The sequence below is a fragment of the Rhopilema esculentum genome, chromosome 9 (genome assembly GCF_057945365.1).
Source record: "Rhopilema esculentum isolate cy_ngs chromosome 9, ASM5794536v1, whole genome shotgun sequence".
Classification (NCBI taxonomy): Eukaryota; Metazoa; Cnidaria; class Scyphozoa; order Rhizostomeae; family Rhizostomatidae; genus Rhopilema; species Rhopilema esculentum.
This window is the reverse complement of record NC_142823.1, coordinates 3594972-3619686: the sequence shown is the minus strand read 5'-3', so window position 1 is coordinate 3619686 and position 24715 is coordinate 3594972. Positions and strand designations below refer to the sequence as shown.

At 34.5% G+C, this 24715-nt stretch overlaps 2 protein-coding genes across 2 annotated transcripts in view; one reads left to right on the top strand and one right to left on the bottom strand.

The window, feature by feature from the left end:
- Positions 1–16722, bottom strand: part of LOC135689293 (uncharacterized) — an 84976-nt gene extending 68254 nt beyond the window's left edge. Inside the window, exons 1-2 of the mRNA XM_065206479.2 lie at positions 16471–16722; positions 3346–3428 (exon numbers count right to left, since the gene is read on the bottom strand). The gene's annotated coding sequence lies outside the window, so the exon portion shown is untranslated. The remainder of the gene's footprint in view (positions 1–3345; positions 3429–16470) is intronic.
- On the top strand, positions 11842–23749 carry LOC135689296 (uncharacterized). The gene is made up of 2 exons (XM_065206481.2): positions 11842–12628; positions 22280–23749. The coding sequence occupies exons 1-2, from the start codon at positions 12248–12250 to the stop codon at positions 22676–22678; spliced, it is 780 nt and encodes a 259-aa protein (XP_065062553.2). The 5' UTR covers positions 11842–12247; the 3' UTR covers positions 22679–23749.
- The last annotated feature ends 966 nt before the right edge of the window (positions 23750–24715 follow it).

The following is a 24715-nucleotide window of genomic DNA, read 5'->3' as shown; positions in this document are numbered from 1 at the left end:
TGCAAAAGATCTTTTGCAAGTGATTTTGCAAATAGCATAAATTTGGTGGGCATTTTCTTTTAAGACTGATAGTTTAAGAAAAAGTTGGAAGACCAGGTAAAGCTACGAGGCAAGGGATTCAGGTTTGTTCTAGCTAGATTGCCGCTACGTCATCAGAAGCAAGCAACCTGCCTTAGCTTATAAAAATTTCTCACTTATACACAGGTTATATTTTTGTAATTCAATTGGCGTAGCCCTACAATCAAGATCGCAGAGAGCCATGCCAGGCCTAGTGAAAGCCCGTCAAAAAGCGATTTTTAATAGATTTTCTCGTTACCAATGGGCCCTTTTAGCCTACTGGCCCATGGGAAATTCCCCCCCTTGCACCTCTCCCAGTTGACCTGCCTACAGTTTGGTACAAAATCAGCCAGATATGTTTAAAATTGGATGAAATGTGGCAAATGGAAGATTTCAAGTTTGCTAACAGATGGCTGTTTTCCTTGCCTAGTTTTTAAAGATGTAAACCAAGATCAAAACTACTTATCCTAAGATTTCCAATGGTAAAAATTCCTTCTGCATAAATGTATACAGGCCTTATTACACAGCAATGATTGCGGGATCCAAGATATTGAAAAAATATTCGATCAGATATTTTACACATCTATTCACGGAATACCCGATGGAATACCATTGCTGTGTAACGGGATCTTAACTCTATTCTACAAAAATATTTCCTATTCTACAAAAACTTACAACCTTTTTAGCTATAAGTAAATCAATTCAACTAAGTGTGCAAAATCTAACATGAGAACACCATTCTTGTGACCCTCGAATCAGGAAATCAGCAGAGAATGTGTTGCTGCATATGTTAACATCGAAGGAAGCTTTAGAGAAGTACAAAATCTAAGCGTTTTTAAATGAGATGTAAAATGCTTTAAATGTTAAGGTTATACGAGTGAATACGTAGAAAAACAGGTGATTCTTTATAATGAAGCACAGCGAACAACGTAAAATAAAAACAGCTTTCCGAACAACCGAACATACTTAGATTAGACTAGGTAATAAAGCACTTCAAATGATGGCTGAGTTATCCATAAACAACGTAGTGTTTTACATTTTTTTCGTCGTTTGCAATTAAAGCCAAAGATTCAACATGAAAATGCTTCATCTTTCAGTCGTAAACATTTTTGTTAACGACTTAAGAGGTCTTGTGCTTGTATTAATCAGAACAGCATAATCTACACGTTTATCTCTTTTCGACTCAATGCCTGTAATCCGTTATAAAAAACCATTGGGATATTTTAAATGGTTCTACCATTTTGAAATGAAATTTTTGTTATGTAATACCGTTCGATGAGTTAGTTAATCGTGGGATGTTCTCCAGATGACCGATTTCGAGTTGGCAAGTTTCGATTAGATGGAAAAGAGCGGATAATTTTCGCGGCAAAAAACTTCTAAGATCAAATGCGAGCATGTCCAGGCAACTGCATAAAGGCGATTAAATTCTGCTATATTGCTTTTCTAGATTTTGCTAAGTCACAAGCAGAGAAGCAAAATGACCTGCCAAAATTATGCAAACGAGGCATAAACATATGCAAACGAGAATATACATAATTAGAGGTTATTTAATAATTTTCCTATGTTATAAAAGTGATTTTGTACATAGAAAAATATTGAATGACATTTCGAGCATGACTGTTTATCAGTTTATATCTCATTCGATCTACAACACACTGAACTACATTGTTTATTTAAAAATTGTGCACGACAACTCCCAGCACAAAATTATAAACTGCCCTCCGTTTCTTCTGTTTAATACATCGACCTTGAATGCATCGACCTTGTTCACATCATATCTCTTTCATTTCGTATTCGATTATTCTAATACCAGATATGCATTCTGTTCACAGAACAGCTGTTAAATCCAGATTTTGCTTAGACAAATTTATCTACCTTTAATGTGGTATGATTGATTTTTTTTGGATTTGACAATGTTGCGATAATAAAGCATGAATGTCACATAGTTGTAATGTTAGGGAAAGGATACACATATGTAAGAAGTTCTAGTAGTGTTTTGACAAATTTCATGATAAAGAAACATGAATGTCAAGAGATCTACCAATGTCACGACAAGGAAACATAAATGCCATAGGTTTTGTCAATGTTACGACAAGGGAAAACCAATGTAAAGAGACCTAGCAATGTCATGGCAAGGAAACATGAGTATCAACAGACGCTTTCCAGGATACGGCAAAGAAACAGCAGTTTTAAAAGTTTAGAAAGGTTACGACAAGGAAACATAAATGCCATAGGTTTTGTCAATGTTACAACAAAGGAACACTAATGTCAGAGTCTTAGCAATGTCACGGCAAGGAAACACGAGTATCAACAGACTCTTTCCAGGATACGGCAAAGAAACAGCAGTTTTAAAAGTTTAGAAAGGTTACGACAAGGAAACATAAATGCCATAGGTTTTGTCAATGTTACAACAAAGGAACACTAATGTCAGAGTCTTAGCAATGTCACGGCAAGGAAACACGAGTATCAACAGACTCTTTCCAGGATACGGCAAAGAAACATCAATTATAAGAGTTTAGAAAAGTTACGACAAGGAAACATAAATGCCATATGTTTCGTCAATGTTACGACAAAGGAACACTAATGTAAAGAGTCCTAGCAATGTCACGGCAAGGAAACATAAGTATCAACATATTATTTCTATGTTACGGCAAAGGAACAGCAATTATAAGAGGTTAGAAAAGTTACGACAAAGAAATCCAAATGACAGCAGTTCTAGCAATGTTACGACAAAAAAACATGAATGTCACAACAGGCATTCTATCAATCTTACGGCAAGGAAATATAATCGAGAGTGTAAGGAAATATGCTATTCACGTTAAAAACTTAGATGCAAATTTTAACATATATAGCAGTGCTACTAAAACAAGGTATCGATGCGAACGGTACTACCGTAGTTTCGAAAAACAAACAATCCTAAAATTAGTTTTGAAAATGAATTTCGTGGGGTCATCAGAGTTATTGCGAATTTCGAGGATCTAGCTGTATTGCAAAAACAGAAATGTCATGGACTTTATAAATGTGAAGTTAAAAAACGGAAATTTCAAAGATGTAAAATTAGGTTAATTTTTGGCTCTAGCAGTATTATAGAAGATACAGATTAAAATACGAGTCACCTTACTACGATACTAAAATACGAAAATAGAGGATTTGATTCTGTTGGACTATAAGCAAATCTGTAGTAGGGTTGATAGAGTCACCTTTAGCATTAGCTTCATACAAGAAAATTGATAAACAGGGAAACGCGTTAGAGGTTACAGGAACGAAACAGGATAAACCGTAATTTACCTTGAATGAATGCATCATGAACTTTTTTTCTCGATTCATCTCAACTCTTATAGTTAACTCGTTGACTCAAAGTGACCAATGCCCTGAAAATGACATGGACAATTTAGATCATGGCGTTTTTATAAAAGATGTTGTTCTGAAAGTGAAAAATACTTTAGAGTAGTCATAGACCTTAACTCTTCACATAATTAGACGAATAAAGCAATTTGCCCTGGAATTTGAAATTTACGCTCCCTATAAATTTCTTGACTATCTTCTGTCTGTTATTTATATAATTTCAAAGCTAAGAAACACTATAACCTACAAGTCGAAAAAAGTCACGAAATCTGCACAAAATTATGTTCTTAAAGCTGAATTCTGTACATAAGTTTGCATACTAGATCAATATCAAGCCATTTGGCACTTCAAGATGTTATTGAAAACACGATTGAACTTTCTTGAGGCGAGAGCAGGCGTCAAATGGTTCAACTGCTGCTAATGGTCCGACTATCTGACCTTGATTATTGACTGTGGTTGAACAATTTCTTTTGAATGAACCCCCTGAAAGATGACATCATACATCTTTCGCCACTGTTTATTTTTGTAGAGTACCGTTGAAATGACCAAGTATGCATACCCCGTGATGCAGCTCTCTTTTCAGCTTTGTAATCGACTGTCACAGTATTCTTAAATCCTTGTATGTCGGGAAAGGATTCAATGTTCTTAGACTTGAGAGAGTGTTAAGAAAAAATCAAGTGACAGGTATCGCAAGCCAATAAGGTTAACCAAAGGAATAATGCGGTAGGATCTGGTTACAAAAGTTTAACACGTTCTAGAGAAGGAAATAGGCCTTTAGTATGTGTCGCAGCAATCGAATTGCCATTCATTATTAATAACAGAAAAGAATCTGGAACTGGTACATATAGAATAACAACCAACAACGTAAAAAAGCATGTGGTATGTCCCAGTCAAGGATTGTTGTCCTTGGTACTAAGTTTGATCGTTTGGAGCATTTGAATATTGAAGGGGGACACGAAGGAAGGGAAACCATTTCGCAAAAAAGTGGCAGTTTTTGAGCCAAATTCTTAGAAAAGAGCCTTCTTTCAAAAGATGGGGAGCATGTGTCCTTCTTGCATCCCTGGTTCAAACATCCCTGATCGCAAATCGCAATTAAACCTGGGCTAGATAAGCAACGATAATGGTCTGAAATTTGTCTGATTATGGTCATAACAATGATGAAAGACTTAAGACTTTCAAAGACTTAAAGAATAGATCTGACAAAGAACAACATCAGCTGATATAACAACAGGAATCCACCTGTCAAGAGTAACTTTTAATTGAAAAGCAATCGGATCAGCGTATCGCATTGACAATTATTCACCAGAAATCAATCTTTTTAGAAATTACAAAACGTTCCCTATGGACAGCTCACACACCATAATATTCGTAACATCCGAGTCGTCGATTAATAATAATGTTGATGCTTATCATTTTATCTTGCTATGTTATTAGTTAAGCTAGTTGGCTTAATTAGCCTTTTGTAGCTGTTTTGTACACGCAAACTTAAAAAAAGGAATGAAAAATGCCTGAAAGTGTAGCAGAAGAAATTTTCTCTTGTTTGCATAAAAGGTATACACGATGCAAAAAGATCATTAAATACTTCTCCGATTTTGAATGTAAGGATTTCAATATTCTTGCAAAAAGGGCTGGTCTCTCAAAGGTATTGTTTGATCTTTTTTTGCAAGCAAGTCAATATAATAGGGTGGTTGCAAGGGATGTTCTTAAAACTTAGAGAACATCCTCTTATTCAGTATTGTGAAATGCTAATGTGCTATATTTTTAAAATTAAAATTGCAATATTTAAAATTGCATTGATACAACAACAAAAAATTATCAGCCAAAACCTAAGCTGAAAAGAAAGTGAACTGATTCAGAAAACTACAGCATTGATATATATATATCTTTGTCAATTGATGTAAAAGTTTGGCTGTTGATGCAATGTGACATTTAAGTAGGTGAGAAAGACTCTATGGTGAAATGTCAAAAGACAATCAAAGATATCGATTTGAAACTGTCATGTAAACGAAATCGCTGTTATACTTGTCAAGCACCTTCAACAAGGGTCAATACCTTCAAACAATATTCTATTTCATAATTTTGCGAATAAAAGCCAAACTTACTTTTTAAACAGATAGCCAATAGACTTTAAAGTTATAGTTAAGAATATGCCGAAAATACAATAATTGTTTTTTTAGCTGAAGAAATTTGACAATAGAAGCAATCATACCAAGTTCATGTGACTTGCACTAAGGTGAAGCATTCTGTGCCCTTGCGGACGAGGCGAAGTAAATATGGCTAGGAAACTCTTCCGTTTCAGGGTGATAGGTTAAATCCGTCAAGAAAGTATCGATTTAGAGAAGTCGGCATTCTGCCTTTGAAATTTGAATGCTCTGTATCGTCGCAGTCGAGGTGAGGCAAGGGCCTATTTAACACATGTCATTTGGTTTTTATAGCTTAATTATAGGGAGGATCCTGCTGGGCAGGGCTTAAGATTAAAAGCCTGTAGATTGATCAATGGTTTAAGGTGGTTTAAACTGTAACCTACAAACAGTAATGGGTCATTTGTTGTTTTTGCAGAGAGCTAACAAGAAATCTATGCGAATGTCACTTTATTTAAAGGACACATGAACTATGAAAGCCTCTTTCAAAGGACAATGAACTTTTAAAGAGCTTTAAGGAGAGACGAAATGTTTAAGAAATAAAGGCTTTAAAAGTTTTTAATGACAATCAAGCAGAAAGACGAAGTACCAACAATGTTTATCGAATGATTAAGAAATGTTAAGTTCAAACGCTCAATTAATGATTGTCATCGATTGTTCATATTATCTAGAAGCATGCGTAAGAAGTAATATGAGAGGTCTCTGGTAGCTCCATCGACAGTTGAGGGAATTTCCGAAGTCAACAAATTACGTTTTTATTCTAGGGAGCTGCCATCAAAATATTCTTACAGCCTTATATTATTGTTTATTATTCAGCTTTCACCACGATACAGAAACATTATTGAATATTATTTGATAATATTATATGCAATATCAATCTACAGAAATATGGGTAGATACGAGTACACTCTTTGGAGTGTAGAAGAGGAAATTACTAAGCTCTTTTTTATTGCTCCTCAACCCACTCCCAGAGTAAAATGAATAATACCTTGAGATTTACACATTGATAGTCGAAACAAAATTCACCTAGATACACATGCTACTAGTCATGTTGCTTTTTGCATAGGAGACCAAACAGCTGTGCAAAATTTTATCGATTAGAATATTGGAATCATGCTTTTATGCTTGATGTCTAACAAAAAGATTCTTAATGAAGAAGTCTTTTTCAATTCTTCACGCCTTGAATGTTCTCTGCTAATACATAGTAGACCCCCAAGTTTTCGATTTCTTTTGTTTCTTATATAAAAATGCACGTGCGAAATTCCCAATGTTGCAAAGGAAATTAGAGCACACATTATTACCCGCATCATGTTTAAACTGTCAGTACAAGAGAACATAGATGAGTTCTAATATAAATCTAGTGAATTATTTTTGGTCAGCGCTCAACTATTCTATTGATCATTACCAATAAAAATGACCATTGGAAAAAGAAAAAGTAAGAATTTGGTAAAATTTTTACCACTCAGACACACATCTCAGAACATAGCATTGATGTTTTCGATTCGATTAAGACACCCTTTGATCTGATGCAGAATTGGGTAACGATAAATGACCTGTTTAGAAATGAACATCAATTACGTCAGGCTGAAATAGTATTGAAAAGTTTGGCTCTTGGAATTACAGCACTTTGCCATGTGTCGTGCTATCACTCGACATCTGCTACAAAATTATTTGAAAAAATTGAGACAAAAAATGTTGATAACGTATTTGTATGGCCAGAGCATTACGTGGTCATACAAAGATTGACAACAATAAATATTTTAAGATATCCTATGATTGCACTATCGGGTAAGAATATCAAAATTCCCGTTCCTAAAACAAAGGCTATAAATATGAGAAAATGTAACCGTTTTACGTCAAAGTTGTTAACAGGAGTACAGCTTTTCACGACTTTTATGAAGTCAGCTAAAAGTAGGCCGTGAAAAAATTAATACTTGAGTTGATTCTTCATCACGATGCTAGTCCTAGTCCTATGCCGAGCAACAACATAAAAACTGCTGACAAGGATAAAAATTTTCTTCAATATGCTTTTAATATGCATCAATATGCATCATTTTGCTTTTAAGGAAACGGTTATCAAGCTACCTCATGTTTGATGTATTGGAATGTTTTGAAATGCGACGCAAAATTTGGGATGGCTCTATTGTGTCATATTTTGGGCCTACATTGGACGTAAATCAAACCTACATTGATATCAGCATTAAACCAGTAAAATGCTATCGATAAAGATGACATAATCCCCCTCACTGCCTTTTAGCTCCAGCAGGAGTATCACCGTTGATCCACAAAATGAAGCGAAGAAAGGGGAGCCAGGCAACGCGCAGCCATTGGGCTGGCAGGGGCTATAGCCCCTCCACTTTTTTGCAATAAAGGGTTAGAAAACATTTTTTCGAAAACAAGTTTACTCTAACTATGCTCTAACGCAACATTGAATCGTATACTCCTAAGTAGCAGCAGTTTTTCTGAACTGGGAACCCTTTTGTTCATTTTTCTAGGTGTTTTTCTTGATGTTATATTGTGAAAATTTTTTTTGCGGTACAGAATTTGAAAATGGCTTTGAAAAAAGCAAACATTTTACAACATACTAAAAGCTTTTGGTCTGACACTCCTCAGAGTATAAAACGTCAGAATAAAGGTCCGAAAGTTGCCTTAAAAATTTTCTGTCACGCCCTTTTCAGCCCTCCCACATTTAAACTGGTGCGCGGTCCCTGAATGGAGCTTGTAAGGACATGATACACAAGGTCTAGTAGATATCACATTCAACCTGTCGTCTATTCACTTATCAAACCAATAGCAAAGATTGGAAACACATTCCATATTTGTGGAATTGCCCTTGTTGGACGACTGCAAATGAGGTCGTAATCGCTGGTTTTTCTTCAAATAGTTTACCAGGTTCTTCCTATACAAACATGTGGCTTTATAATTACCTACCATTATCCATTGACACCACTGTAACCTAAAGAAATTCCTTTCAAAAGCTCAAAAGTGATCTGCAAACGATAATTCATACTTTATCAAGTAGATGAATAGCTATCATGGTAAATTTGATCCTGCTATAGTTAGAACACAAAGCTCCTCAATTCCAGGCAGGTTTTTTCAAACTCTATGATCATTTTTAGTCATTTTCGTGAAGTAAAAACTTGTATATCTGGAAAAATTTTTGAACATAAAATAATCCATTAATTTTTTAAATCTGCCACTAAGGAAAACTACAGGTAATTGTCAAAAATAAGATATACAGGAATCAAAAATATCGATTGCTTATAGATATAAAAACGTTCACGAATTTGGTATATGTCCATGGATGTTAAAGTATTTCCTTGAAGAATGAAATGTTATCAAAACGCTTTGTGTTATTCTGTCCATCCAATATGCTATTCAGCTCTGGAAATTTGAACAACAGATAAAATGTGTACAACAAAATTTTCTGCGCCCAGCATTGACTGAGAAAATTTTCCAGAGTAAATTAAAATGAGAAAAATCAAAAAATGTGTTAAAGGAAAGTTTTGATTTAAGAAGCTAATTGCAATAGATTTTGAACTGAATGCCAAAAATGTTCAGAAACATATTGCTTCCAGCAAGGAATTTGCAACATTAATTGACAATCGCTAACTTAAAAGTTATGACACTGCTTGAAAATATAATTGGTTTAGGGCAATTAGCTATTGATGACACTGATTCTTTAAAATTGAACGAAAAAAGAAATGTTGGTGTTGCAAGCAACGTTGAGTGAAAATAACGTTATCAGAATTATAACGTATTTATAACGTAAGATTGATGACAGGTAAACTTCCAAACATTGACATCTCAAAAAAGTCTACTTTTTATCTTTAAGCTAGTTTAACTGTTTTTACAGCATTTTAACAGTGATATCGTAATGCCAATTTTACGATACTGTCAAGTTTTATTACATTTATTAAAGCTGTTGATGGACCTCAATGAGTAAATTCAAATTGATGCAAACCAACAGTACAAAAAATTTTATTGATTAGTTGCAGCACCAATCACGTAAATACAACTTTCATGCATTCAGTTTCACCCTTTCTACAAAGAGTATAAAAGACAATTTTTGACGCTACTCTGACGTCACAGTAGAGGGAAGGAACCACTCAAGTTTAGCAAACTGTAAACGATACATAGTTCTACCATAAACAAAATGAGGCTAAAAAGTGCGAATATTCAAGAAAAAATTAAGAAAAATAGCTAGGCTCAAACCATGTGAGAATTTATTTGACATTTTCTTCATTGAAAAGTTCAATTTTAGCTTAGCTTAGAGTAGCACAATAGCAGATTGCAGAACTGTGCGTTGCATGCAAGTACAATACAAGTACAATGCATAGAACGATAAGAATAATATTTACTCTTTAATGAAAATTTTTGTAAATACCGAGAAGTGTTAATATTATACAACAAAATTGAAAGTGTGTAGATTTAGTAATAAGGAAAGGATGATGGCTTTGAAAAATGCAAACATTTTGAGTCACAGTGAACATTTTCATCTGATACTCTTAAAAGTATAAAAGGTAAGAACATACCCAACTATAGATAGGACCTAAAATGGTAGAAAATTGAAATAAAGATGATGAAACTCTTGTTTTCTAAGCGTCGTTGTTAAATGAAAATTGGATAGGATGTTTCTATGACTGTTTTTAAAATGTCAAAAATGTTCAGACATAACTTATTAGGGCATTTTTTATAAATGAAAACAGCATTTCGCTTTGGGTGTCTAATGTAATGTTGATTAACAGGCAAGATGTCATTAACAGTCGACGTCATATTCCAGAAAGGCCAGCTGTGCAAGGCAAGGTTGTGTCTGGTGTTGCCACGAGTCCACAGAGCATTGAACTGCTTGTAGACCACAGTGCTGTATTACACACAGAGCATTCAAAGTAGGTAGCTAAACGGGGGCTTAGAACAGGAATTTTAATCGTGAGAACAGAAATGAAATGTGATTATCAAAGGGAATAGTCAGTAGCCGGATAGTGCAAGGGTAGCAACTACACACTTTGTACTCAATCACTTCGGGTGCTCTTTTTTATATGATTACTCAGGATCAGGATTGCTGTTTTTTAATTCTTCTTAAACTCTAAAGCAGGATTGTTCATTATTTTTTCTGAAATCACTAGGGTGCAAGTTAAGGAAATTTACATGCAAAATATTAGTTTACTGCAAAACCATTCGGTTATGATGATTATAATGCAGGCACTTGACACTTGATATACTTAGCAAAAAATCTATCATAAACTAAAGTGTTCTTACAAAAGTTTTTAGATATTCTATAGTACATCAGTTTTAGCTTGTTACTACTAAGTCTGACTTTTTTGTAAAGTTGACTTTAAAAAATGAGACTTTTTGCCAAAGGTGACAAAACAGGAAACATGTCCACAGAAGAAGCAATTGTTTCTAAGGAGCTCCTGACACTTGGCCTCTTTCAAATAGTACGTTTAATTCTTATGATCATCGAATTTCGCAAAGTCCACGTTTCATTTAAACATTAATATTTGACTTGGATAATAAGCTCTCGCAACTAAACTAGATTTATGTCAACTATGCTAATTATGCTAGCATGAATACAATACGTAATCTAAAATACATTACTTAATCAATCTTAAAGTATTACCATGGGCTCTGCAGAGGTTGAAAAGTGGGGGGGGGGGCAAGGGAAAATTTAACACCCATAACAAAAGATTTCGAAAAAAACTCTATTGTTTTGCAAACAAGTTGGGGGGGGCAAGGCCCTCCCCCGGCCCCCCCCCCTTCGTCGGAGGCCCTGGAACCACATTACGATTGTATGAGAGAAACGTTGTTTTTCACATTCCAAGTTACAATCACTGCCAATACTTTTGGAACACTTGTGATATTTTCAACGTTTGCATTCATCCGTTCCCCTCCCCCTCTCTTCAAACAATGTTGTCTCACAGCAAAGTTAAGACATAATTTTGCGGCAAACCTTTTTCTACCGATTGCTGTGATATACTGTCTTGTAAGCAACATTGTTTTAGGGAGGAGGGGTTAGTCTATTAGAAATACGGGAAACAGAAGAAAAAAGCAAACATTTAGCAAAATATGTAGGTGTTCCAAGGGGTTTTGGCAGAGATTGTGTGTTTATCCAAGCTATACCAGGGGTGTCATAAAGAATGTCCCCTTTAATCAATGTGTCAAACGTATTAGCCGTTTTTCGGAGAAAGCAAATTTGTTTTAGTAAAATTTAATCTACAAAAGGCCAGAGAAAATATTCAATTCAAAATACTTCACCAGATAGATAATTATTTTTAGATCTTACTCATTAAAAATTGCATTTTCAAGACACACACTCAAATAGGACACGCCCTTTTTAGGGATTGTAAATAGGACTGCTTTCTCTACGAAATAAAGGTATGCAATACCCCTAAGCTATGCAATGCACGAGCGATGTAATGAACAACAATGCAAAAGTATTGTCATTACCAGGAAATCTGAAACCCTAAACGTTAAAGCGATTGGCTACAAGAGATTTCTCGAAAGAAGGTGACAAATCCTCCAAGTGTATCGGTTGTGCGCCCAGCACCCCCTGGACCGGTACTAATCCACACAACTTTACCACATCTAGCATTCCCCCGGAAAGCCGGGACGCGTGAGTTATTAGAACCTTGTAAATACATTCAAACATAAACTGACATCCAAAGAGTCATAAAGAATGTAGCGAGCGTCAAGAGACCAAAAAGATGGCTAAAGAGAGAGACAATGAAAGGTTCCCTGAAGAGAGGGACACTGGATGTGCCAGGGCCAACAAAAGTTCCGAAGATGATGCAAGCAATAAGGAAACTTGTAGTAAGGTACAAAGTAAACGCACAAGAGGTAAAAAGTCGATAAAACCAAGTACAAATGCAGCGAGAGAGCGTTCCAGGGTACAAAACTTAAAACAGGCATTTTTAGAACTGCAAAGAGCTCTGCCTAATGTCCCGTCTGGGACCAAGCTTTCAAAACTGGACATTTTGCTATTAGCAACAAATTACATATCCCATCTGATGAGCAAGCTATCGAATGGTCATTTAAAGGAACATCTAAGTAGGCTAAAGGATACAGGGACACTGCATCCGATAAAGGTATGATGATTCATTTTGTATGTGTATCGTCCCAGTAGTACAAATGGGGCTAAAGAGCAATAAAGCGAAAAATGCAATGAAAATGGAAGGGCCAAGTAAGGGCTAATTGTGATCCATATATACACACTCACTTCTGTTGTTGGACAAAAAAAGCAGCATTTATTTCAAATTAATCTACCAATGATGGAGCAAAGATATTCTGAATAAACAATAAAGAAAAAAGTAGACCAAGAACTAGGACTAACGTCGTTAAAAGACCTACTTGACTAAAATAATATTCGAGAAATATAAACTTCAGAAAATAACATTTATATTTCTCAGTTAGTGGGGGTTGGAGACACTTTGCTGCTTAAAGCTTAGCCAGTTGACTAAGCTCTATATAACTTAGCATTTATTGATTACATTAGGCCCTCTATGTAAAACAATTCTCAAGACGTTATCCACATACTCAGTATCATTGACTTAGTGTTTGGATAGAAATAGGACAGAGTGAATGCAGCATAAATGAATAAAAATCAAATATCGCGCAAGGAAAGAACGAACTCAAAGATAGAAATTAGATAAAATCAGTGTATTGAAATGTAGAACTAATGTATTGAAATAAGGAAAAGGAGACGGAAAAAGACTATTTTGGAAGTTAACTAATGGGAAACTTGCCGTAAGGTAGTAAGTATCCAGACAATAAATTTGAAAAAGACTATCTATCGAAACATAAGTTTAGAGGCACTCATTTTTTCAACGTCAAATTAAATAAACATTGTTGCTCTTTATGTCAAGCCAAGATCGCGGTAGTTTCGAATTCTTCAACTTTCCTATTCCATCTTTATTTTTTTATCTCCAATGTTGCTTTACTGTCAAGTTACCAAATGCTTTTCCCACATCTGATGTTATATCTACCTGAACAATCAACATTGTATTTGAGAAAAGAAAGAGAGGGCGAATCTCTGATGACAGATACTGTCCCTTAACATTCAACATAGTTTTTTTGCAGGCTTTGGTTAATTGATAAACAAAACGTAGAATCTTATTGGCGGTACAAAATTTTAAAGTGCCTTAAAAAAGCAAACATTTTAAGGCATACAGCATACGGCCTATTTCAATTTTTTTTATGATGTTATAATATAAGTTTAATATAATATAAATTGGTATAAATTTTCCATCTTTTTTTGAGAAAACCTTTTTCTGATGTTTCATGCTCTGAGGGGTGTCAGACGAAAAAGCTTTCAGGCTAGTACAGCAAAAAATACAAAAGAAAGCACACATATACCAATATTTTTTGTGGGGCAACAAAGATTTTGTATCAAGTACTAAAAAAATTCTCCCAGTAAAAAGGCGTCAAATGATTTCTTGAAAAAGGACGCACATTTCTTGAAAAGTCACCTGGAAGCAGAGATGACTTTTTAAAAACCTTACTAGACAGCAAACACTTTGAAATTACAAATACATTTGGCTCTTACAACAATCTTATATAAAAGAAATACCAACAAAACAAGCTTGCGAAAACTCAAGTAAGGAAAAAGTGCTCGAGAAAAAAATTGAGCATTATTAAGGCCGATATCAATACTCCCATGTTTACATTATCAAAGCTAGACAGAACGATCGATGTGTTTTGAGAGAGCAGAGGATGCAAACAGAATTTGAGAGCAAATTTGCCCTTTGAGGATAGGCTCTGTATTAGTGTGGGAGTGGGTTTAGATATAAAGCGTTCGAAATTGCTCTATCAAATATGGCAAGCAATTCTATGTAAGACACTATTTTAATATAGACGGCTGCACCTCTTAATAGAGGTTATCAGAAAGCTGCAGCCCTAGAAAAATGGTTTGATCTTGAGCTTTGAACAGGGAATATTCTTTAATAGCCAAAACAGTTGCTTACAACTTTTATGATTTTCATATTATAGCTTAACTGTAAACAAAAGAAGTAAATCAAAACATAAACATATCTGCTCTTATTTACCTCAGCAAAATCAACAAACAAATCTCTTAGTTATGTCGATAAGCAGTGCAATAACTTAATACCAAGCAGATCAATTTCACACCTCTCGTGAAACTCCTGGTTTCTACGTTGAGACTTTAAGAATGATAATTGCAGAGTTTTTTCAGCTATTAAGGCAAAGTTTTTAGACAAGAGCTTAAGACCTCAAAAGTTATATTTCGTAGCGATTCTTGATATGTTGCTGGCTTTAAATTGGGCAACGTTTAGGGGTAGAGACACATCTAAACTAAAAAGCAAAAATTACAAACAAATGGAAATCCCACGGCTTTATAAGATTGTACTGAAAGAATTTGCCTCCAGTCTGAAGTGAAAAACTGCAACTCAGTGTCATTTAAAGTTTAAGAACTAACTGCTCGAGCAAGTTTGAGAACTAACTTACAAAAACACTTAAAAAAGGCTCAAGCATTGAAAATTCTTCTGATGCCACAAAAGATGAAAGCCTTGACTCATCAGCAATGGTAATTCGCTATTGTTTCTAATGCTGTAACTACCACGTAAACCAATTTATGCAATTCATTTATTAAGCACGCTCACATGTTTTTTATAAAGAGATGCAATGAAGAAAAATAAACCCGAAATATAGTAGTTAACATGCAATATAATATCGTCCGGCATGATACAAATACAATGTATTTTTGTTTACCAATCATTTTGATAAAATGCATTTACATCGAACAGAAATATAACAAAAAAACATATGATAAGGTTAAGATATAATGAAACTCATCATCAGAACTTTACTAAATATAACACCCAAGGTTGCTTTAAACTACCATCTTCACCATGAACTTCAATTTCCATCACAACTAATTACTCAATTGACATTAAAACTCCAATCTCTGCTAACTCCAACTTCCTACCTAATCATCTCACTGTCTGAAAATACAAATCGCTGTTCCGAATTACTCTTCGTGCATATTCCTTAATCTCCTACAGGTACAGCTTTGACAAACAATAAAGTCTATGAAAATTATGAGATTTACAAACTTGGCATATAGGAAATTTTATACTGAATTTTATACTAAAACAACCAAGATAAGATAAATGGGTCTACAAAATTATTATAAAAAGTCGCAAAGCAAGGTAATAAAAAACGCCTAGACAAAATAGAGACAACTTCAAATGGGATATTTTTACAATAAGTAGACAGAGAGATAAGCTCAGTCACAGAAAGATAGACTGGATAATTATTTGATGAAAAAAGAGGCAGGCTCTAGCTGTTGAAGTAATATAGCTATCACCTAAAACATATATCACACCGGAGTTTGGATAGCAAAACATTTGAGATAGCAAAACAAAGCAAAACAGAACAGTTGGTTCCTAGTCTCAACAAAACGCCTCTTACCTACAGTTTGTAGAGATCAATGAAGCTCAAAGAAAAACTGATGTCCTTTATCAAATGAAATGAAATGTAAAGAATAGTTGAAAAAATAGCATTCACACAGACAATAAAGATGTTAGATTAACATCTAGATTGGGATAATGCGCCAAAAAAAGAAAAAACCTGAAATGAAATGACAAAAACTGTCTCTAAAGATTAAAGAACAGTTGGATTGAAAGAAACTAGTTACGAAACTCGCTAATGTATTTCAAAGAACGGCATCATGGAACTTCTGAATGCTATATGCATCTGTAAACATATGAGGTGACTATATTAGATGTCATATTTAACTCTACAGCGCAGTACAGCTAATCGAAAACCTGGAATCTTGTTTGAATTTGCTTATGACAGTTGCATCTATTGCAAAATCTCTGAAGTACAATAGGGCAATAAGAGGCAACAGACCTATCGGGATTCACAAGTAGAATTGGAAGAATAATAAAATTTGTTTGCTTAAGAAACTCACTCTGAGTCCTTTGTCGTCAGCCAGGATGTAGCAGGTTGTTCCGGACTTTTGGTACTCTATCTCTATTCAGCCAAGTATAAATCTACCTTAAAAACATAAATATGTTAATTGTGATTTAATATTTCATTTTAAATGGATTTTATTATTGATTACTGATGAAAGCAAACATCTTACATTTTTCAAAGCAATTTTCAAATTGTTTTCCCCCAAAAATGTACACAATCTGATCAGTGCTTGTATACAAATTGTGATCCCCACCACATAACATTCAGTACTATAGCATGATCGACAGAACTTAACTACATTGAATATGTTGGTCCTAGAATGAAAAAAATTGAATTAGCTATATCTAACGTCAATTCGATTAGATATATCCATTCAACGATAATATTCTTTAACCTATCTATCCGTGAATCGAGTAACACAATTATAAACTAAGCAATGAAAACGTAATTCCTATATTCTAGATATTTTCTGCCAAATAGAAAGTTTTACATGAAATACAAAATGACCAAAATTTTCTTTCTAACCTTTGTGAGAAAGTAATTCACGTGAACACAATGAAGGGAAGGAAAGAAGAATTTCGATAATAAATATAAATTAGTGTTTCGTTAGCTAGTCAATGTTAGCTTTCCCAGATAGGCATTCAGATATTGAATAAAAATTTAATAATTGCAATAAAATTGAAAAAACCATGCTCTTCAGTTTTTATCTATCATAAACAAATGCCCAAGAGACACCCAAAAGGCGTACCATCCATCTGTTAACCCTAATTTATTTCCAAATAATTGGTAGCAATAAACGATATGTAGACATTCTTTAAAGCACAAGACATCAAAGATCTTCGCAAGGCTACCTAGATGTACAGCTTCTATCTTAACTACAAACAAACTGTACAAGCAGAAACATGGCCACTTTCCGGGTTCATTTTCATCCATGCAACATTAGCGCAAGTCAGAATTTGCTGATTTTTTCTCAAGATTAACCTTTTTAAACAAAATTAGCCTGTCTCGAAAGCAAATGAAGTATTTTTATCCTACTGTTATGACTGGCCTTATAAAAACTTTGGCTTGATTCGTGGATTCCATGAAACTAATCAACTCTCTGTACAATAGGGAAGAGATCAATAAACAGAGCTTACTCAGAATTATTTTGGCTTCGCATCGGATTGGACTAAAAGCAGCTTTTAAAACAAAGACAATTTACCAAGTACTGGAAGAATCCTGCACCAAATAGATTCAGAAAGAATGATATTGACCTATCTGCAATGAAAGAGGGAGATGAGAATAAAAACGATAAGAGCTTCTTTTGCTAGTCAATGTTTGTTGCTGCAGAAAAGTGTTCGGACATTAACGGCTCTTGCTCAACCGGCATGCTTAGCGGCAGTTGTTTTGGTAAATTGACTGTACTTTGTATTTTCATGTAGCCTAATGGCCGGTATTTTGAATTACAATTGAAAAGTGGGCCGGTTGCGCAAGAGCCTATCATTCACTGAGGCTTAATTAATGGAGGCACGCCTTGATTATGGTCATTTATTACAGATATTTTTGTCAACTTAATAAAAAATAAGGAAACGTCGTGTCTCGATTAACAATGATCAGAATTTAAAAATAGCTTAAGAAATGATTCACATGTATGCTTTGGGAAAGATCGGTAATAATAAGGAGGGGTTAAACATCACAACAAGAGAAAGAAAAAATGACAGGAAAACCATTGAGAGAGCAGGTGAAAATTGAAATGTGGAAGTTGAAATGGTTGACTTAAGGGAAAGATATGGAAAAGTTGAAAAAATTTTTAAATATATATGGAAAAATTGATAAACACAGGTATATGAAGTGTCAAACATATGCTGTCAAATGATTGTGAATTTCTTATATTGAGGTCACCAATCGTCTGATGATTTTGGAATCAATAGTGAAAATCCAACGGAAACAGTACATATAGCTGGAAAACTACAACCTAGTACTTCATATAAGAAACACGATTATGATACACTACATATGCTTTAGACAGCTAGCTAAACAGTCAAAGCATTGCTGTGGAGATAGAAAAGATAAGGTCAAAGACAAGAACGGAAAGAGTGCTTTAGTGTTGGCTTCACGTAAGATTATAGAAGATAGAGAGCAGCATGATATTTTGTTGTAGAGACCTTCCCACAATGCACTATCCACAGTACATAAAACGAGCAACCGTTTGCAAAACGCGAGTTCTTATAAGAATGCGAGTTCTTGAGACGACTTACCAAAGGAGCCAAGCAATTCTTGGCTCTTTTGCCTTTGAAAACTGTTTCAATAAAAAATTGCATTTATCGCGAAAAGCTACAATGCCTGCCAAAAGTACTTGGAACACCCAGCAATTTACACTACATTTTATATCTTTCATTCCTTTCATGAAAAAATTGCTACTTCCGCCCCCTTCCCCCTAAAACAATGTTGATGATTTAGAGAAATATCTATTTTAGGAAGCAAAGGAAAGTGCTTTCTAAAATCCTAACCCGTTTGAAAGTAAACCAACATTGTTCTGTAGGGGAGAGGGGGATGATTTGACTTTAAAATTGACGTCAGTGTTCCAAGACTTTTGGCAGGAATTGTAGAATTTTATTGATTTGTTATAGATTTTGTATTGTAATAAACTTTTAATCTTACAGATATTTTCCGCAAATTTTAATTAGCAACTTAATCAAGTATTTTGGTTTTTCAAGTATTTTTAGCTCATGATTGCCCCCTTTGAAAATCAGCTGAGAACAAAAAGCTGGCGTCATTAATGAATTTAAATTTTCATTTTTACTTTCATAGCTCTGATTGGACCTTCTAAATTCCAAAGTGAGAAAAGGTTTTAGGGAAGCAATCTTAATGTTAATAATTTGAATTGTAACTTTCCTGGAATAGGCGTTGATATATCCCCTCATCATACATACATCAAGTATCCATTGTACAGCACCGTATTACTACTTTAAGACATACAATAACCCTATATCAAGAACTCAAGAATACGCATTTTCCGTTGGTTTGTGAATTGCTATTCCTGCAACTGGCTGAGTGATGAAATGACCAAAAGTACTTCTTTTAGGTTTTGAATTCTTTAAACATATCATATGTCACTCCATATGTCAAGATCCACAAATCAAGTCAATCTGTCACAAAATGGCTCCGACATGGCAAATTGAAGACCTGAAGTATGCTACTGGATAACAATAGTTTTGACTTGCTTTATAAATCGTACAATTAATACTAAGCTACGATCGAGTTACCATAATTTGTTAGGGAAACAGCATTTGCTCATACGTCCCATCTCAATAAACTATCCGCCATATCCAGAAGTATTTCATAATGCTCTTTCAAGTTCTGTTATCAAAATTCAGCAGTTCTAAAAATAATTTTGTGACGTCATCACAAGCCATTCTATCACCGTAGTAATTAATGGTATGTTTCTTTCATGTACGATGCATTGGTTCAATATTTCTTCAGACACTGAGTCGCAAATTGATCACTGATAAAAGATTATACTAAAGCCAGGCTACAGTAGAAAAAAGCTAGGTACCACGCAAGAAATTTTAAAGAAAAAGAGCAACTTATAATCAGGCATCGCTTTTAAAAGAAAAGAAGCGGCTGTTTATTCCAGCAAAACCACAGTTCCCCAGAATATAATGATTGCCAACTTTCCAAAAAACAAGACTCGCCACCATAGTTTAAATTTGCCCTGACTGATAGCTAAGATCTTTATTCGTTGATAAAAGAGCTATATAGCTCTCAAAAAGTACCTTAAAAATGGCATTCCGTTATCATAAAGCGAAATCTCATTTTAATAGTTAAAGTGATACAACCATCGGAAGTAAGAGGTAAGTCATTGAGGCGTTATAAAAATTATTCTATATAAATTGTAAATTTTAGTGATTTTGTCTGCAAGAACAAAGTAAGTAATTGCACCTATCCTTCAACAGTTAAGCAAATTTAGTCCCATGAACTTTTTCACTATCTCTGTCAAAATAATGTTATTTTGTATCGGTACTTCAGCGATCTTTTTGATAAATTTCAGGTATTATAATAGCGATGTCGAGTTAACTGATTATTGCTATGTGGTCTAAATTTGAAAACTTTAATTGTACTTGTGACGTCATCACATCTAAACTTTATTCTTATCGAGTATTTAAACGGTCATGTCAACAGTGTGCAAAAAATCATATTTTTTGAGAAAATAATCGAGATCAATTTGGGAATAAAAATTTTTTTGAAACATCTCGTTCGGATATACCAAGTAACGGACACCACCCAATAACGGACACCACCCAATAACGGACACCATTAAATAACGGACACCACACAATAACGAACACAATCCGATAACGGACACCACTTGTTCACGGACACCAGTAACAGACAAGCCCTCAAACGGACAAACTGTCGAATTTTGCTCTCGAAGCATTGCAGAAGCAATCTCACGAAAACTGCCACCTAAGGAAAAAATGCTTTAGTCTTGCGGATGTCTGCTTTATGAAGGATTTTGCTGAATTACATATTAAATCTGAATTATCCTTCTAGCCAACTTAGGACGACGTACCATTGATACATCTCTATAAGAAGAGAAAACGAAAAAAATTATTTAAGAGGATTAGAATAGAAAAAAGAGTCAAGATTTTCATGATAGCAGGAGACAGGATAGGACTTCTTACGCGGATTTAACCTTTCTTCACGCGACTGGGCAACTTCGACTATGCACTTGGAACAACGGGCATCGGAACAAGCAAGAAGAAATTTCTCAGTTGTGGATTACTCAAAACAATGCAAAGCCTTTTGAACTACTCTGTAAACATGGTGCTAATTGGACAGTGATGTTAATGCGAGCAAGATTAGTGCTAATGCATGCAAGATGATTAGAGGTGAACAGAATAGAGAGTAATCATGCAAATCTTACGCCAACCTGATTGCAAAGCAATATGTTTTGCTAACAGAGCGTGCTGTTGTTGTTGAAAGAAAAAAAGGGAGCCATCACATGAAAGTGTCAAAAAGGATAGCAAAAAGAAACCTTGCAGGTTTTTGTATTTTCGATAGGAAGCTAAACCCTAAAGATGACTTTTACGTACTTCAGGTTGTGGCTACTGGTTGTGTCAGACCAACTCAACAGTATCTTAGTTTCACACAGTGCCAAATATAGGTGGACCAATGAATGTCTTTCAAGAAACTTCAAGGGTGTAGGTCGCTTTATTGAGTCCTGATATTATTCTAGCAAATAAAAAACTGCTAAGAATTTCTGGTAAAGAACAAGACACGAGAAGAACAAGAAGACAGGGAAAAAATTTAGATTAGAATTTTGCACCAACTGGATTGTAAATCTTTATATGCCAGTAAAACAATACATTTATACCTAGCTCCCTACCAAAGTATTTCAATGTACTTTAGACTTTATCTGTTCTTTTTTACTGTAATATCACTGTCAAAATAATCGTACGGTATCGACTCATTAGGCCTTCTGCGAAACAGTGAGGTAACAAGTTACTAAAACCAAATGATTTCATTCCGCAGAAGGTGTTAGCAAAATTAGCGGCAAAATGACGAGTCATTTTTTAATTAATAATTGTGGAAAAGTTATTGAATTCAAATTTTTCAAATATAATAACAAAATGTTTCGTGTTTTCACTTTAAATTACCTCTGTCTGTAGCTCTAACTATCAAAGCTTCATGCCAATAGCACTGTGAAATGAAGGCAAAAAAATAAACAGTAATCGACAGGCTTCATATTGTAGACCCTACTGAGACTTTAATACATGTCATTTACCATGACGAATATCATAAGGAAAAACCATATCTTTCAGAAATGGCCAATGCGCTCAAGACTGTACGTGTCAGATCCAATGTGGCTGTACCGATCTTCACGACAAAGTGTGATACTCGCACAGAGCGAAGATACGCCGTCACCCACAAGCCCAAGCATGTCGTATGGGGAGAGTTCTCCAAGTTTAGACGCGGTTGATCTTCCGTCACCTTCAGAGTCACAAACAGAGGAAATTGACAGCTTTTCATCCACCTATCGATATTCATGCAGGGAAAACCAGTGCTACTACCCAACAATTCAAGAAGTTGAGTATAATTACCCTCATCGTCGGACTGAGAACTCTTTTATGACGTCATCAGAAGAACATGGTCTCGAGGCTAGTGCCTGCTTGTATCAAAAAGCTATTCCAAATCTTCGACTTCATCAAGGAAAATTATGATAGTTAGAAACATTATGTTGTTAATTGTTAAAACAATTTTTAGGAAATTCATAATTTATAGAAGTATTGATGAATTAATAAAATATCGTGTAATGAACGTTAGAGAACTTGTCGAAATAATTACATCCCTTTTGGACTGCAAAAATAAAATGAATAGCATTGAAACGCTCATCTTATTGCAACATTCATTATTTGAATAGTGTGGTGGTAGTTAGCAAGAGAAAGGTTAGTGATAAAAATAGAAGTGTGGAATATCATTTCATTTCTACTTATAAAATGAAATTTGAAGTTTTGAATATATATTTAAAGAAAACAATTAAACAGACTCTCCCCTATTGGTTGCAATGATTCGTGAAATTTGTGTGTAAAATTTTTTTTTAAAAACAAGATATAATGACACAAAGTGCATTTGGGTTCAAAACCCATTTTGATTAAACTCAGTTTGGGGATCAAGGCTTCATTTAGGACTTTAGAATAGCAGTTGATGTATGTAAAATATAAGTTATTTGATACCTTTTTAAACCAGCTTATGCATTGTAAAGCTAAAAGATGGATACAATGTAGTCTGGAGTAACTGCCAGTCCGCTGAAAAATGAGCTGTTACTTCTCAAAAAATGTCATATCCCTGCGCAAATAAGCAGTACACATTTGTCCATGGAACTACGTACCATTCTAATGGCTCTTAAAAAAGCTCCAACAATAGGGGTAGTGAATACACTTATTAATTTTGTGAGATTCATGTTGACAGCATGTCTTAAAAAATTTCATATAAGAAATTGACTTAAACTTGACTGGTCTCCTCCTGGGTAAGGAAACCTTTGTAAAAATGAGAATGAAAAATAATAAAACTTTCACAGCAAAAACATTTCTTTTACTAGTCCAATTACTCTGAAAGCAATTACTCTCAGTACTGTAGCTACTCTTTGTAAAACTGTCTGTCTTCCTAGAATTCTAATTTAATTCCTTTTCTCTATGATCTGTAAATAAGAACTGTGATCTATTATCCACAAAATCTACAAAAAGCTGTTTGAAATACTAAGTAAAGCTTGATCACTAAGAAAAAGTGCCTCAAGGCCATAGGATACTATAGCTGTTTGATATTTGACTTACTAGATAAACTTTGTTCTTTTTACTCTTATTGGTCAACGCTGCTAAAGAATTACAGAAAAATGATAAAACCAAAACCATATCACTTTCAAATCTATACTGTTACTAGACATGTTTCTTCCAAACATTAGAAGTAAACTTGTGGATATATTTTAAGATTTCAATTCAGGATTCCTTTTTTCATAATGAATGTCTTAACATAAGGTTTTATTAAAAATTACATTGCCCCAAAACAAGAGTCTTGTGTGAATCCTCAAGATGTTGTTGGTTCATTGTAAACATAAAAAAGATAAGACTATTTAAGAAATAAAAGTGTTAAGTTGTTTTGTAAAGTGTTTTGTTTAAAGGATTCTTCCACAAGGAAAAATAGTTGCATTGTTCTTGCAATGTTGGATAACAAGAATGGATAAATTTATCAAAATTTTGGACAATAATCTTGGAATGATTTCTGCTTTATTATAACATGTTGACTGTGTTTGATTCAAATCATCATAAATATATTTTTAATCAAATTTTTTGAAATTAACTTTCAACATAATTTAGCTAAATAACTCATTTCAGTGAAAAAGAGGAAGGCAGCTAAAAATTCTCAAGCATTTACAGACAAGTGCTCAAAACCTTAGTTTACTATTTGCTAGCAGTTTTAGAATCGATCTACATACAAACGGAAAAGCCGCCATTGTGTAGACAGAAGGAATTCGTTTTCTCTCTTGGCCTCCAGTGGTAATTTTTCTTTAGACTCGCGGCACTGATTGGTCAATTATACCGGTCTTGTGCTTGCGTTTTTCTGATTGGCCTATTTCGATTCACAACTGGGTATATATTTTTCATCGTGTTCTTTCGGACCCTTATTCTGACGTTTTATGCTCTGAGGAAAGTTGGACGGAAAAACTTTTAACCAATATGTTGTAAAATGTTTGGCTTTTTCAA